This window comes from Nannospalax galili, unplaced genomic scaffold (genome assembly GCF_000622305.1).
Source record: "Nannospalax galili isolate Female #2095 unplaced genomic scaffold, S.galili_v1.0 scaffold390, whole genome shotgun sequence".
Taxonomy (NCBI): Eukaryota; Metazoa; Chordata; class Mammalia; order Rodentia; family Spalacidae; genus Nannospalax; species Nannospalax galili.
The window spans coordinates 3,676,339-3,690,634 of record NW_008330777.1 but is presented as its reverse complement, the minus strand read 5'-3'; the positions used below and the strand labels follow the sequence as shown (position 1 = coordinate 3,690,634).

The window sequence follows — 14,296 nt, the reverse complement described above, 5'->3', positions numbered from 1 at the left end:
GTATTGAGATATTTTTACTTTAACATTCTGAAAAACTCATAATGAAATCATTATCGTGAAATAACTTATTTTTAGTTTTTGCCAAGTAACGGTAGGTAGCATGTAAATAAACCAAATGTTAAAGGGAAGAGGAAAGTAGCCAGGACTTTATTTTACATTTATTGTCTCTGGCCACTGCTGTAATGAGCTGAAAATGACCATCCAGTAGGTAGGAGATGTATATATATGCACACATACATTTTATTTCCTTTTGTTTGATTTTTTGTTTTGTTTTGTTTTGTTTTTGTTTTTTTATTGTTTGATTTGTTGTTTAGACAGAGTCTTGGTATATAATAGCCCAGGCTGGCCTTACACTTGTAATCCTGTTGCCTCAGCCTCCCAAGTGCTAGGATTACAACTATGTATTTGCTATAGCCAGCTTCTCTGTGTGTTAATAGGAAGCAGATAAATAGAGACATACAGCTTTTTCAAGGAGCCTATAGTTTTTCCTAATAACTGAAAAATGTAAAATACCTTAGGTATGAGTAAGGATAGGCATAATTAAATTCTAGAAACTTGCCAAGTTGGAATAATTTTCAACGTGAAGAATGAAAATGTACTTACACAGTTCTCCAGGTATCTGGCAACTCTTCAAATTACATACTCACTTAGGTGCTAAAGCAGCACGAATAGGAAGGGGAGGATTCATACATATTATGATTAGGGTTCAGTCCTTCATTGAGTAAAGAACTAATGGCTGAATTGTAATAAGCAGTGAGATTCTACTCATGAGCAAGTGCAGGCAGAAACTGCTGCCTTTATGGCATTTTCCTGTAGTGGTATAGACACACATTATCACACTAATGAATTGTAATTTAAGAATTGAAATAGTCACCATGGAGTGGAGAAACTTTTTTATAAACATGTATAGGAAAAAGAGTAATGGGAGCAATGAATATATTTCCTGAAGAAGTGAGGCTTCAGCCAAGAACAGGAAGATTGTTAGTTAACTCGTACAGATGAAGAGCAAGGAATTCTAGATTTGAATCAGTGACACATATGTAGATCCAAAAAGTAATTTGTTCTTTCTTAATTTTTCTAGCTTTATGAACAAATTCTAGCTGAAAATGAAAAGCTAAAGGCACAGCTTCACGATACAAATATGGAACTAACAGACCTTAAATTGCAGTTGGAAAAGGCTACCCAGGTTTGTACCTTTTTCTTTTTGTTATTCTCAAGATAGTGGTATGATTTAGTATATCTACAAACTTGTATTGAAATTTTCTTTAATATTAGTCCTGAACAGAAGTTTGGTTATTGCTCATGTTTTATTTAGTAATAAAAATGAATTAAGTTAGTAGAGTTACTAATTTTTTCTAGAGTAATTTAAAAATGCCAAAGTAGAGTCTTACAGTAAAATTTCAAAGTAATTTTACAATGCTGAAAATTGAACCCTAGACCTTGAGCATGCTAGGTAAGTGTTCCACCTTTGAGTTACAGCAGCACCCAAATTTTTTGTTAAAATTTTTGCATATTAGCTAGAGAGTTGGCATAGCAGTTAAGAGTGCTTCCTGCTCTTGTGGAGGTTCTGAACTTGGTTCCCAGAACCACACCAAATGGCTAACTGCTTGTGACTCCAGCTCCAGGGTATCCAAAGCCCTCCTCTGATTTCTGAGGACACTTGCTTACACTCACAGACACACAACATACTCATAAATAATAATAAGTCTTTTAAAAAGTGATTGGATATACTAGTACTGGAAGAAGGTAATCTTTACTCCTTTAATAACTTCTTTTTTTATTTTTATTTTTTAAATAACTTCTTTCTATGGAACAGCTTGTAGGTGACAACAAACTTGAGATAGCCAACCAAAGCTCAGAATTTTGTATGTGAGACCTTGAAATTGTTTCCCAAGAACTTTCCCATGGAACACTATTTCTGGGAAATAGTAATAGGCATTCCTCCTCCTCCTTAGGCTCCTTGTTTCAGAACAGCAGCAACAAAAAACTGATCAAAGAGTGGGAAAGGCTACATATTTTAAATCTTGGAGATTTTACAAGATCTATTTATATATTAAAGGCTCTAAGGATTCCTGATTCTTAAGAAAACAAACTTGGAGGCCAACTTGAAAACACTTGTCTAAAACTGAATATTCAGTACTGTATTGGAAAGCAATTGTCAATGCACAGTTCGATAGTTCAATTCCAGGGCTCAGGCCAGCTGTACAGTATTAAAGAGTCCTTCAGTTATGGGCGTGGGGTTGTGAAGATAAAGGAAAAGTAATACAAAACAAGAGTGTATTCCATAGTAAGGTGGAATGTCATACAAGTTAAAACTACTGATTTAGCAGGCTTTGTGGTAAAGTTATATAAGTAACTTACTCCATGCATATAACAAGTACTCTGAGCATATTCTTCATAGTAGGGATTTGGTCATATTTCTCAGTAAGGCTACCACTTTTCCCTAGTGTAGTGCTCTGTTACATGGGGAGTCAGCTAATCTGGGTCTCCACTACTGAACTTCTCTGTTTCTGTGCTTTTCTATGAATCCTTTGTCATCTAATTTTCCCTGTTGGATTAATTCTAATTATTCCAATTGGTTACTCAAACTCTCTGAGAGAAGAGAATTGATAGTTACTTTCCAGGATGGAGCAGCCTGTTGATATTACTAGCTAGACATCGTCCTATTCACAGCTCACTGAACAATTTACAGAAGAAAGCTGCTTCAGGTATTAAGGATAGTGCTGAGTGACAGAGCATGTGCTTAGGCTACTCAAGCCCTAGGTTTGAAAGAAAGGCATTTTTTCCTGATATTAGACTAAAAAGTAAAACAGCTTCTCTGTTGGCACATTCTCTTGAGTATTCTGAGGAAACCAAGTTAATAATGAGAATAATTCATCATTCCGATACACATTAATCCTGTTCAGCTTTAGAGCAGTCATCCTTAGCATTTAAATCTTACTGTGAACTCTTCCACCTGATTCCCTTAATTATTATTCTCATAACTATTTATGACTATATGTAGCAGTGGCATGATAACTGCTTGAAATTTTTCCCAGAGAGGTATCAGTCTGATAAGACTCTTGGAACTGGAAAGATGACTCAGCAGTTAAAGGCACTGGCTATCTTCCAGAGGACCTAGATTTGGTTCCCAGCATGGCAGCTAGCACCCGTCCATAACTCCAGTTTCAGGGGATCCAGTGCCCACTTCAAGAAGCCTCGGGAGGTATGCACATACTTTGTGCACTTACATACATGCAAGCAAAACACTCATACTCATAAAATGAAATTAAGGAAATAAAATTAATCCTTAACCCTTAACATATGGGAGGCCTTAGCTTCTATCCCTAGTTAAGGATAAATAAGTAAATCTTGAAATTTTTTGTCTGATAGTATTTATCTAAGAAACACAAAATTCGGTCTTCACCCAGCACCCTCCACCCTGTACATTCTCTAAGAGGAAAAAATATGCCATTTACAAGAAGTCAGCTTATTTGATGCTGTTTGCCAAATGTAAGTTCACTAGACTGACTAGTTAAGATTTTAAGATCTTTAATTAGATGTGGGAGGCTGGACTTAATAAAAATATTAGCTAAATCGATATTGATGTTTTAACCCACAACACTAAAATATTCCTACTTGAAAGAAAATCAGCAACAACAAAATGCTATCTTTTAATCTGAAATTTGTTAATTTATATGTGATGTCATTTCTTTCGCTATTTCTAATTCAGATGAACTTTTAAATATCATTTAAAATTTGTTCTGTCTTGAGGCCACGTGTGGTACTGCACACCTTTGATCCTAGCATTCAAAAGGCAGAGGTAGGCAGATCTCTATGAGTTCAAGGCCAGCCTGGTCTACATAGAGAGTTCTAGGCCAGCTAGGGTGACATAATGAGACCCTATCTCAAAAAAAAAATAAGAAGAAGAAGAAGAAATTAAATCTTTATGATTCATTTATAGATCCTCAAGTGATGTATCAGTCTTCATTTTTTATTTCTAACAATTAAAGTATTTGAATTGAAAACCATGAGAAAGAAATTAACTGAAGCAATTCTGTTCATACTTGAAATTCTGAATTGAATTTCTAACAAGAAGTGAATGAGGTATATTCCAAAGGAAATAAGCATAAAATCATAAAGCCATTTCAAATAAGAGAACAGATTTCTAGATATGAATAGCTCTTTAAATTTTATATTCCACAAATAAAGAATAAATTCTAGGGGCTGGAAAGACGGCTCTGCAGCTAAGAGCACTGGCTGTTCTTGCAGAGGACCCAGGTTACATTACCAGCATGGTATGGGTGCACTTATACCCATGCAGGCAATATGCTCATACACATAAAATAATAAAAATAAAGTATTTTTTAAAAAGAAATTCTAAAAGTAGAACCAAAACTTAACTTGGTTATAAATTGTGAAGATATTAAAGCATGAATGTGGAAAGGTATAGTAACAGAAAAAATTTATATATTTTTTTTAATTACCATATTAGGGATTGGAGGTATGATTCAATGATGGAGCACTTGCTTAGCATTCTTTAGTTCTTGGATTTGTTTTCCAGCAAAAAAATGTTATCACATTAAATTGTAAAATTGTGCTTAGTTGCTAATGAAATATGTTTTAAAAGTCTGTGCTGTAGTTAGTAATGTAACACCATTCTTGTTAAAGTTGTCAGACATTTTGGGGGGGGAAATTAGTAACACTGGTTATTCAGCAAATTGGCTTTTAAAGAATAGATCAGTTCATTTTTAGCAAATTGACTACTAATTCCAAGGAAGACATTATACAGTAGTATAAATAAGGTCTAAGGGAGCTGGAGAGGTGGCTCAACGGTTAAGAGCACTGTTATTCTTGAAGAGGATCAGGGTTTAGTTCTCAGCACCCACATGGCAGTTAACTGTCAGGAACTCCAGTTCCAGGGGATCCAGTGCACTCTTCTGACTTCCACAGGCATTGCACAACACGGATGCACCTATATACATGCAGGAGTACACTCAGAGACATAAAATAATAAATTAAATATTTTTTTTAAGAAGATCTAAGCTACTTTTACCTGAGCCTGTGCTCAATGTACAGATGCTCTCATGTACAAGGAGCAGTATGTAGCTTGAAGTCCAAGGGCTTTTCCATCACAGGAGATTCTCACCTTTGAGATGAACACATAGTATGTTACTTTATCATTACAGTACAATCCTGTTTTCATTTTTTTGTTCATAGCATTGCATTTTTCTTTTCTTTTTTTCTTTCTTTTTTTGTTTGGTCTTTTTGAGACAGGGTCTCCCTGTAGCCCAGCTGGCCTGGAACTCACTATGTAGACCAGGCTGGCCTTGAACTCACAGAGATCTGCCTGCCTCAGCCTCTCGAGTGCTGGGATTAAAGGCGTGTGCCACTACGCCTGGCTTATTATTTTTATGTATTTTTATTGTATGTGTATAGGTGTATTGCCTGCGTGTATGTAAGTGCACCCGTATCGTGCACTGCCACAGAGGTCAGAAGAGGGTGTCAGATTCCCCTGGAACTGGAGTTCAGGACGGTTCATAGCCACCATGTGGGTGCTGGGAATCGAACCTGGGTCCTCTGCAAGAGCAGTCAGTGCTTTTAACCACTGAGCCATCTCTCCAGCCCTGAAAAAATGTGATTTTTTTTTTTTTAATTACTGTCTGCTAATGGAGAGTTGCTATGCACCATTCCATCTTTATTGCACTTAACATCCATTTGTCTAATGTCTTACATTATTGCAGAGACAAGAAAGATTTGCTGATAGGTCACTGTTGGAAATGGAAAAAAGGGTAAGTGTCCATCTTACTGAATAAGTAATCATTTCCCCTTTGTATTGTTTTGTATAAGCAACAGATTTTCTTTTGTTTCTTTAGATAAAGGTAGGATATTATAAATAAGAAACAATTACAGGATTATACCATTTTGTTTTTTCTGCAAATGTATTGAGTATGCTATTTACTTGTATTTCTCTTATTACTTAGGAGTTTGAACATGACCATAGGAATAAATCTACAAGTTTAGTCTAAGTTGACAATATAAAAATGAACCCAAAGTTAAAGAAAGATGTATAGATAGATTGTCTTTAGAATACCATAACAGTTGCTAAACTTGTGAGGTTTTGGACAGAGAAATGAGTGAATCTTGTTAGCTGTGATCTCAGGGTCCAAGAATAAATAATCAGAAGCAGTTGATATGGAAGCATTTTTCTTCATTTTTTTTAAAACTTACTGAGCTTTCATGCATTTCATACACTAGTTCTTAATCAGATTTAGGCCCCCTCCCTCACCCATCCCCATTACCACCACCACCACCACCAAGTCTTGCATTCCACCATACATGTTAAGTCCTATCCAGTCAAGCATTTATACCTAGATGTCCTGTGGTGCAGATTCCATCTAATGGAGTCTAATCAGCCTGTCTAGAGATCATTAAGTAAAGTCTACTCTCCCTTACCCAGTAGTAATCAGTCTCCAACAGTTCCCAGACTATGGTCAACCCACCCATTTCCCTCACTCCACTCTGGTCCCTTGTCTGATTGAGTTGTCATGGGTCTTGTGCTCGATGCCACCATTGTTGCAGGTTCACATGTGCAAGCTTTCAGTGGCCTGAAAGCCTATTTCCCTATGCTCATGTACCAGCCCTGGCTCTTACAGCCTTTCTACCGCTTCTTCCACAATGGTCCCTGGGGCATGGGCAGGTGAGGTTTAAGATAGGATTCCTATCTAGTTTTTTAAATTACCAGTTTGATTTTTTCACCCAGATGCAAAATATAAAATTAACTACAATCTGTTAATGTCTGTGGTGTTTATTGAGTTCCCCCTTACAGTGGTTCCCTTTTATTGTGATTTCAACAACTCTTAAAAATTAGTGTTTGTAGTTATTTTTTAATTGATGTAACAGTAATTGCTATAAGTTCAGAATCATTTACTTTAGTTTATTAAATTGAATATTTATTACTATATATTATTTTATAATATATAACATTGAATTTTATCTCTAAGATAAATAGAAATGATCACTTCTTATACTAATGATTGATATGGAAAAGCATAATAAAATATGCTTAATATTTGTATTTGTTTCACCCTTTTGAAGAATACTTATTTCTTATGAAAGTAGTCTTTTTATTACAAAAAAAGTGTAACAAAAGAAGGAAACAAAATCATTATCGTAGATCATTATCAAACATAACTAATTTGATCATTTTGGTTCCTATCCTTGTCATTCACACTTTTATATTCTGATCTTTTCACATGGCCACCTTTTCTATCAAATGAAGATAAATTACAAATTAACTTATCTATTCTCTAGTTATACACTGATCATTATTATAGTTTTAAGAGGTGTTAGCATTTATTTGACATTCTATATCAGGCAGACAGTAGGCGAAGCGTTTACTCACATTTTTTTGGTTTACAGTTAACGATTTCGGTGAGCCAGTAGGATTAGGCAGTTGGGAACAGTGTCCTAGTATTACCCTACCACCAAGTAAAAATTCTTGAAGACACCTACTAAAATTGAGGTTCCTGGGAATATTACTTATCAGGCAGAAGAAATACTCTACTTCTGATATTACACAAAATTGGAACAGTCACATGTGGAGCCACATATCTTGGTGTTTTGAGAAATACAATGTTTTATGTGAATTTGTCAAGAAGGCCTATATAGAGACAGTAATATTCATGTCTATGCATTAATTTTTAAGCATGTAAATTTTAGGGACTTAACATGGTATTTACAAGATTGTGAGTAGGCCACTGTCCCTTTTTTAAAAGCACATGCCCTAAACACATTGACATTGATAGTAAATGTACTACATTACTAAATATTAACATTAATTATTGATCTGGGAAAGAATGTCTTGGAAATAATTTCAGTGTTGTTAAACTAAATGTAAATGGTTTGTATCTGAAAGGTGACCGGCAGGAGTCAGTATCTTCTGGGCGGTATGACCTAACCAGTTTTACAGTTCATCAATTACTACTGCTTGCTTTTTGCATAACACTCTAGAATGCTTATCATATAAGGGGAAGTAAAACAATACACTGCAATAATGTATTGTATGTTGGCTTTGCCTGTCACTCTTTGAAATGAGTTTAAAATAAATGCTGCAGTTGCTCTCCTAGATTCACTGCATTAATGCTACACACAACATCAACTTATATAGCTATAAATTTGTAGAGTTAAAGGTATGGTCAGTTGGATAATTCACAGTAAATATTGTGGGTAAAGGAAATGAGATTCTCTGAGATCCTTTGGAAATTGTAAAATACACGTTTTAGGCACGTTTGCTTCTTGCTTTTCTGCTCCTGTCACTGTAGTATAATGCATCTGTGTGTGTGTGTTCTTTTCTATATAGTCCTCAGTCTTGAATATTAGTGTATTCTATTCCTAAGTTTAATATTAACTAAAGAAATGGTTTAACATGTTATATAGCATCTTACTAGAAAGACAGAGCTTTAAAGAAAGAGCTTGTGAAGTAATTTTTAAAAAAGTCATATTTATTTCTCAGTTCTGGAAAGCTCTTTACACATCACCACATCACTGGCGTCACATTTTTTACACTGCTTCTGATTTTATCTATAATTCTGAAGTATCACTGTTTCACATGATGATATGAATAGAAGACAACATGAGTAGAATTCAATAATTAATGCTCCTTAAATTGATCTAGGAACGAAGAGCACTAGAAAGAAGAATATCTGAAATGGAAGAAGAACTCAAAGTAAGTAAGCTATGCTGTTAATGAGATGCTGTTGTTTGTATTGTTCTCAAAGCTGATAACCCACTTTGTGAATTATCAGTATCTTGTGCTTCTTTCTTCTGAAGTCCAGATTTTAGTGATCTAGAAGAGAAAACCTAAAGCATTTATTGCTCTATTTGTTATATGTTTATTTATTTATTATCTATATGGTTACATGTGCCGTGAGTACATGTTGAAGTCAAAGGCAGTCTTGTGGGAGTCAGTTCTCTCTTTCCACCATGTAGGTCCTAGAGATTAAACTCAGGGTATCGGGTCTGAGAGCAAACCCCTTTACCCCCTGAGCCATCTCAAAAAATCATTTTTTTCTATTAGAATTTTTATAAATTTAACAATTTCATACCTCTATATAATACATTCTGGTTACTCTTACCCCCAGTTTCTCCTCTCTCACCACCCCCATCAAGCCTGCCTCTTCCTATAAGTCCCTTTCTCACATTCATGTTTGTTTTATAATTTAAATTTTTATTTTTTTGAGAATTTTATACACGAGTAGTGTACTTACATTATCTCCACCCTTCCCTCTCCCTCTCTAACTCCCCCCACACCCTTTTTCTATTCCCTCTCAATTTCATATTCAAGGCATTTTGTTTTATTTTGTGACCCACTCAGTTTAACCTGGGCCATCTATGTGACCATGGATTTGGAACTGCTCATTGGAGCCTGGAGGGCTCAACCATAAAGCCAAAGTCATTTTAATAATCTGTTTGTATAGTGCTTCTGATATTCAGGTATAAAAACATAAATAGTCGTATCTATAAGATGTAATATTTATTAGTTCCTCACATTTCTATATGTACCTTAATGTTTCTTTGAGGGAACAGAATAAAATGTTCTTTAAAAATCAAAGATATTAAGGCTGGGGATATAACTCAGTTGTAGAAGATTTACCTAACATGTGTGAGGTCCTAAGTTCAATCCCCAGTATTAGCAAAACAGTAACATTAGATTTGGGGACAGACAGAGATATAGTTTACTAGACTGCATTATCTGTGGTAATAATGTTTTGTTTTAAATATTGAACATTGCAGAGGAAAAATCAAGTGCAGCTAATAAATAGATTAACTATTACCACATTGTATAGAATATCTTTATCACATAATAAAGTAATAAACTATAGACTGGAGAGATGGCTCAGCGGTTAAGAACACTGGTTTTTCTTGCAGAAGACTGGGTTCAAATCCAGCACCCACATGGCAGCTAACAACTGTCCGTAACTCCAGTTCCAGGGGCTCCAATGGCCTCTTCTGTCCTCCGCAGGCATTGCACAACATGAGTGCAGTTACCGCATGCAGGCAATACACTCATACGCATAAAATTAAAATAATAAAATATTTTTTAAAAATTAATGCTTCTAATCATGTGGTTATTAAATAAAAATAAAACTGCAAAGTCTAAAAAAGTTAATAAACTAGAATTGTGATCATGAAATAAGAATTTTAGGTTTTAAATGTATTACTGAGTTACCCTGTAATTAGACCATTATTTTTCAGTAGTTTCATAAAGCAGAAATGAATTGTTTGGATTTTATGTGCTGCTTAGTTTGACATGGAATTTTAGGTATAGATGTTTACCTTTATAAATCTAGTGGGATATTCTTTTAAGACTCTGAAATTTTTTAATATTCTTTTCCTGTTTATGTTTGTATGTACTCTTTTCTTATTTTGTATTCCTATTTCTCTATGTTCTGATTCCTGCAGAACCTGCACCAAATAAACCAAATACAAACTCTGAGAGCGTTAAATGAGAGGCTGCTGACTGAGAATAGGGCCTTGACAAGAGTGGTAGCCAAGCGCTCAGAGTTCTATAGGCAACTGCAGTCTGTGAACCTATAATTTATAGAGCCAGGCAGGTGCCTTTATGTTAGTGTGTTGTTTTAAAAGCTCACAATTACAAATTAATACCATGCGTCTGGAGCTTATCACATATATGTAACTATTTAATTATGCATGGCTTTTCAGAATGTTAAAAAGTACCACTAATTATATATTGCAACTCATAAACTACAGTAAAATTAAGGAATGATTTTTAGGAATTTAAATACTTGCCTGCCCTTTTTAAAGTTTGTTTACATTTATTTCACTCTAAAAATAGTTCAGGTATATCTAATAATTATAGTCCTTAATGGAGCATAAACAGTGTAACAGATGCAATTGTATGTCAAAGCTAAAGATTAAGCCTGTATTAATCGTTTTTGAAAATATGATCATTTTCATTCAAAACCATTGTTTGTATTCATTTGATTCTCTATCACAGATATCTTAATGTGTAAACTTTGTGTTACTATATTTTTATATCTAAGCATTCTGAACACAAATAACTAAGTAGTTCCATATAAAATTAAACTTTCTAAAGACATAGTATGAAGTAGTTTTTAAAGTTGAAATTTTATCTAATTAGACAATGTAGTAGTACATTGTGAAAACTGAAGAAAGATAATTAAATATTTTGGAAAATACAGTTTCATGTCCAAAATAAAAGCTATTCCATTTCCTAGTCAATCTGTCCTTAATTTGAAGTTCATTTAACTTGTAACATTTGCATCCTCTTTTTCAGTTTTTCTGTTTGTTTTCAAATTTTTATCTTTTTTGCTAGATAACCTATTTACTATTTAATTGTTTTATACTATTCTTTTTACAGTAGTTATTTCCATTTAATGAGTGCTTCTCTTGGATCAGACATTGTACTAGGCAGTCAAACATAAAGATGAGTTCTTTAAAGAATTTCAATAATTCAGCACAAGTCTTGCCACCTCAAAAGTTTACTAAATAGGCTTGCTTTCCAATGAAACCATTAGTATTACAGTTTTAGGTGTGGCTTCAAAGCAGAAGGCTCTGATTTAAGTGTTAACAGGACTATCACAGGAACTCACTTTAAGATCCTGTCCTAACCAAATAGGCTCTGTTTTCATGGCTGCTCTAATCTGATGTGCTTGTGAGTCATAGAATCAAGTAGTTCGGTGAATTCAAGTTGATAACTTTGAGAGACAAGTTTTTCATTCCATCGTTTATTAAACTAATTAGCTTCACATATGCTTTTTCTCTTCATGATACATGTTTTAGACATTAGAAATACATATAATTGACAAACTTTGGTCATTTGTTTTGTGGTGAATATATAACATTTGTTAAGAATATTGTTTTATCTTTCTATTGAAATAGAACTTTTTTTTTTTGTAGATGTTACCAGACTTAAAAGCAGACAACCAGAGGCTAAAGGATGAAAATGGAGCCTTGATCAGAGTTATAAGCAAACTTTCTAAGTAAGAAGGAAAAAAAAAACAGCAGGAATTGCACATACTAGTATCCCAGTGGACCATAATTGGCAGTCACTGGAAGCCTGGAGAGAATCCTTGGAGACTGTCATTTTCGGATATCCTGCCAAATGCCCTCTTATCTAGGATTTTCGTTTTGTTTAATTTTCTGGGTTCCCTCCCCCACTTTCGTTATCAAGACCATTGTTTCATGTTAATGCAGCTGCTGAGAATTTTTTTTTTTTTAATGACTGAGAAAACTTGTTTACAGCTCCAGCAAATAAGGAAAGTGTTCAAGGCCAGATATGCCTCAGATATTTAACCAGTAAGCCTTAGCTGTACATAAATATTTTGTGTCAACAAAAACTTCAGCTTTCACAAAAGATAGTTATTCAACAGTTTTTGATGTGCCACAGTTTCTAGTTTCTCAATTTTAATTTTTTTTTCTTTACATCTTAAGTTTGTGTTTGTGTTTTTTCCTTCTAACTCTTCATGTGGCAGAGTCTTCTATGTATTCACAATCTTCTCATTTACAGAAAAGAAAACTTGTTCTTCTGAGCTTGTTGTCACGTATTAGGCTGATATACTTACTGTCTCCCACCTGGAACTGAATTGCTCGGTAGAACGTTTGCTTTCACTGTTTGTGCAATATGCATTTCTTATATGAATGCTTTAAAGTCCATTGAGATTTGATCTTGTAAGTCCTATTTTCTGCCTTCATTGGTCACTTTTTTGTTTTCTATTGTAGTATAAGATGTTAGATTCTGTAATCTTCACATTCATTTTAGCAGGTACTGAGTGATGCTGTATATATAAATAACTGTACTGTTTTGATTTTTAGACCACCACATGGCATGTTTGACTATTTTCTTATTTCAAATGTCTGTTAATGCAAAGTAGGCTACTCCATAATGATGTTATAAACAAAAACCGCTAACAATGTGATATAGACTTTAAAAGTTACACATTATATGGAGCCCTATCTTTACAAATTTTTCTACTGTAAAGTGCTTTTACTTTTGTTTTCATTTGGTAGTATTCATCCATAAAGTTGCATAAGATAATTGCTTCACATTTCACATACCTATATTTATCTGAGTGCTGTCTAAAATTTGTGCTAGCCAAAGTAGTGCTATGAAATCATTTGCAGACTTAATCTGTGAGTAAATGTTAAGTGCACTGTTATTGCCATGTGAAGAGGCATCAATTTTGATTACCACCATCACGTTTCAGACCATTTTATACATTTCAGTGGCCTTTTTTAAAGGAAATAAAAAGCAAAAGAACGTCCATAATAAAGATGGCTCTTATTTGGACAAAAAGCTTTTATATTTTCATTAAACCATGCAAAAAAAATTATATCTTCCTGGCACATAACTGTCTCCTTAACCACTGAACAGTTCAGCCATTTGAATAAATTGTACATTGTAAAGCTTATAGTAGTTGATTGTATTGAGTGTGTTGTATACTATATTAAATGTGAATTTGTACCCCTGCATTTTAAAAGGTCATTGTGTTCTACTGCCTATTTTAGATTACTGTGGGGCTGGGGAAGGGTGTTTTGGTAAGTAGGATTTTCAGCCCTCTTTCTCTTGATTGGTTTTATGAAGATACAAGGTTATGCTCTTACTACCAAGCTCAGGATTCTTGATTTTAAAGGTACAAGGATAGGTGTGAGGATTTTATTTTTGGTTATATTTGAGCTGTATGAATGGTGGGTCTGAATATAGAGAATTTCATGGTCTAATGTGGAGGTAAAATACACAGACAACTGATTAGAGTGACTGCAACATGTTCTGGTTGCACAGCAGTTAGGCATGTTATGGTTTGTGTTTGTGAAGTTTGGATGCCTGTGAAGAATGATAAATACATGTTTCTAATATTTTAGTGTTTTGTATTTAGGTTATTTATTCTTTGTATCTAAAATTGAACAGCTACTGTGCTATATTGACTTTATTGGTAGTATTGAGCAGACCTTGTTTCTGCATGAAACTAGTTGCAAAACCCACTATTTTGGAAATAAAAAATGTATTTTGACATATACAAATAAAATAAATAAAACTATTTTAAATGTGTGAACTTTTAATGAAAACAGTTCAGATTTTGTTCAAAGATATATAAATTCTGCATGGTTATTTTTTCACTAATTGCTTTACTTGGAGAACAGTTTGAATAATTTTTGAAATTGTAATATTGTGATAATTTGCACAGCATTGTACATGCACATCTGTAAATGCAATAGTAATTGCCATATTTATGCACTCTGTGTACCAGTTTGAACAAATGTTTATATATTTTAC

General features: G+C 34.1%; 1 protein-coding gene across 4 annotated transcripts in view; it reads left to right on the top strand.

The window, feature by feature from the left end:
* Ppp1r12a (protein phosphatase 1 regulatory subunit 12A) overlaps positions 1-14,060 on the top strand; it is a gene marked incomplete in the record, with an annotated part of 154,718 nt that extends 140,658 nt beyond the window's left edge. For 3 of the 4 annotated variants that reach the window (XM_008852112.3, XM_008852117.3, XM_008852103.3), the window contains 4 exon segments: positions 1,082-1,186; positions 5,724-5,771; positions 8,657-8,707; positions 11,923-14,060. In XM_008852112.3, coding sequence (XP_008850334.2) covers positions 1,082-1,186; positions 5,724-5,771; positions 8,657-8,707; positions 11,923-12,009 — 291 coding nt within the window. 4 annotated transcript variants of the gene reach the window in all.
* Positions 14,061-14,296: the final 236 nt, after the last annotated feature.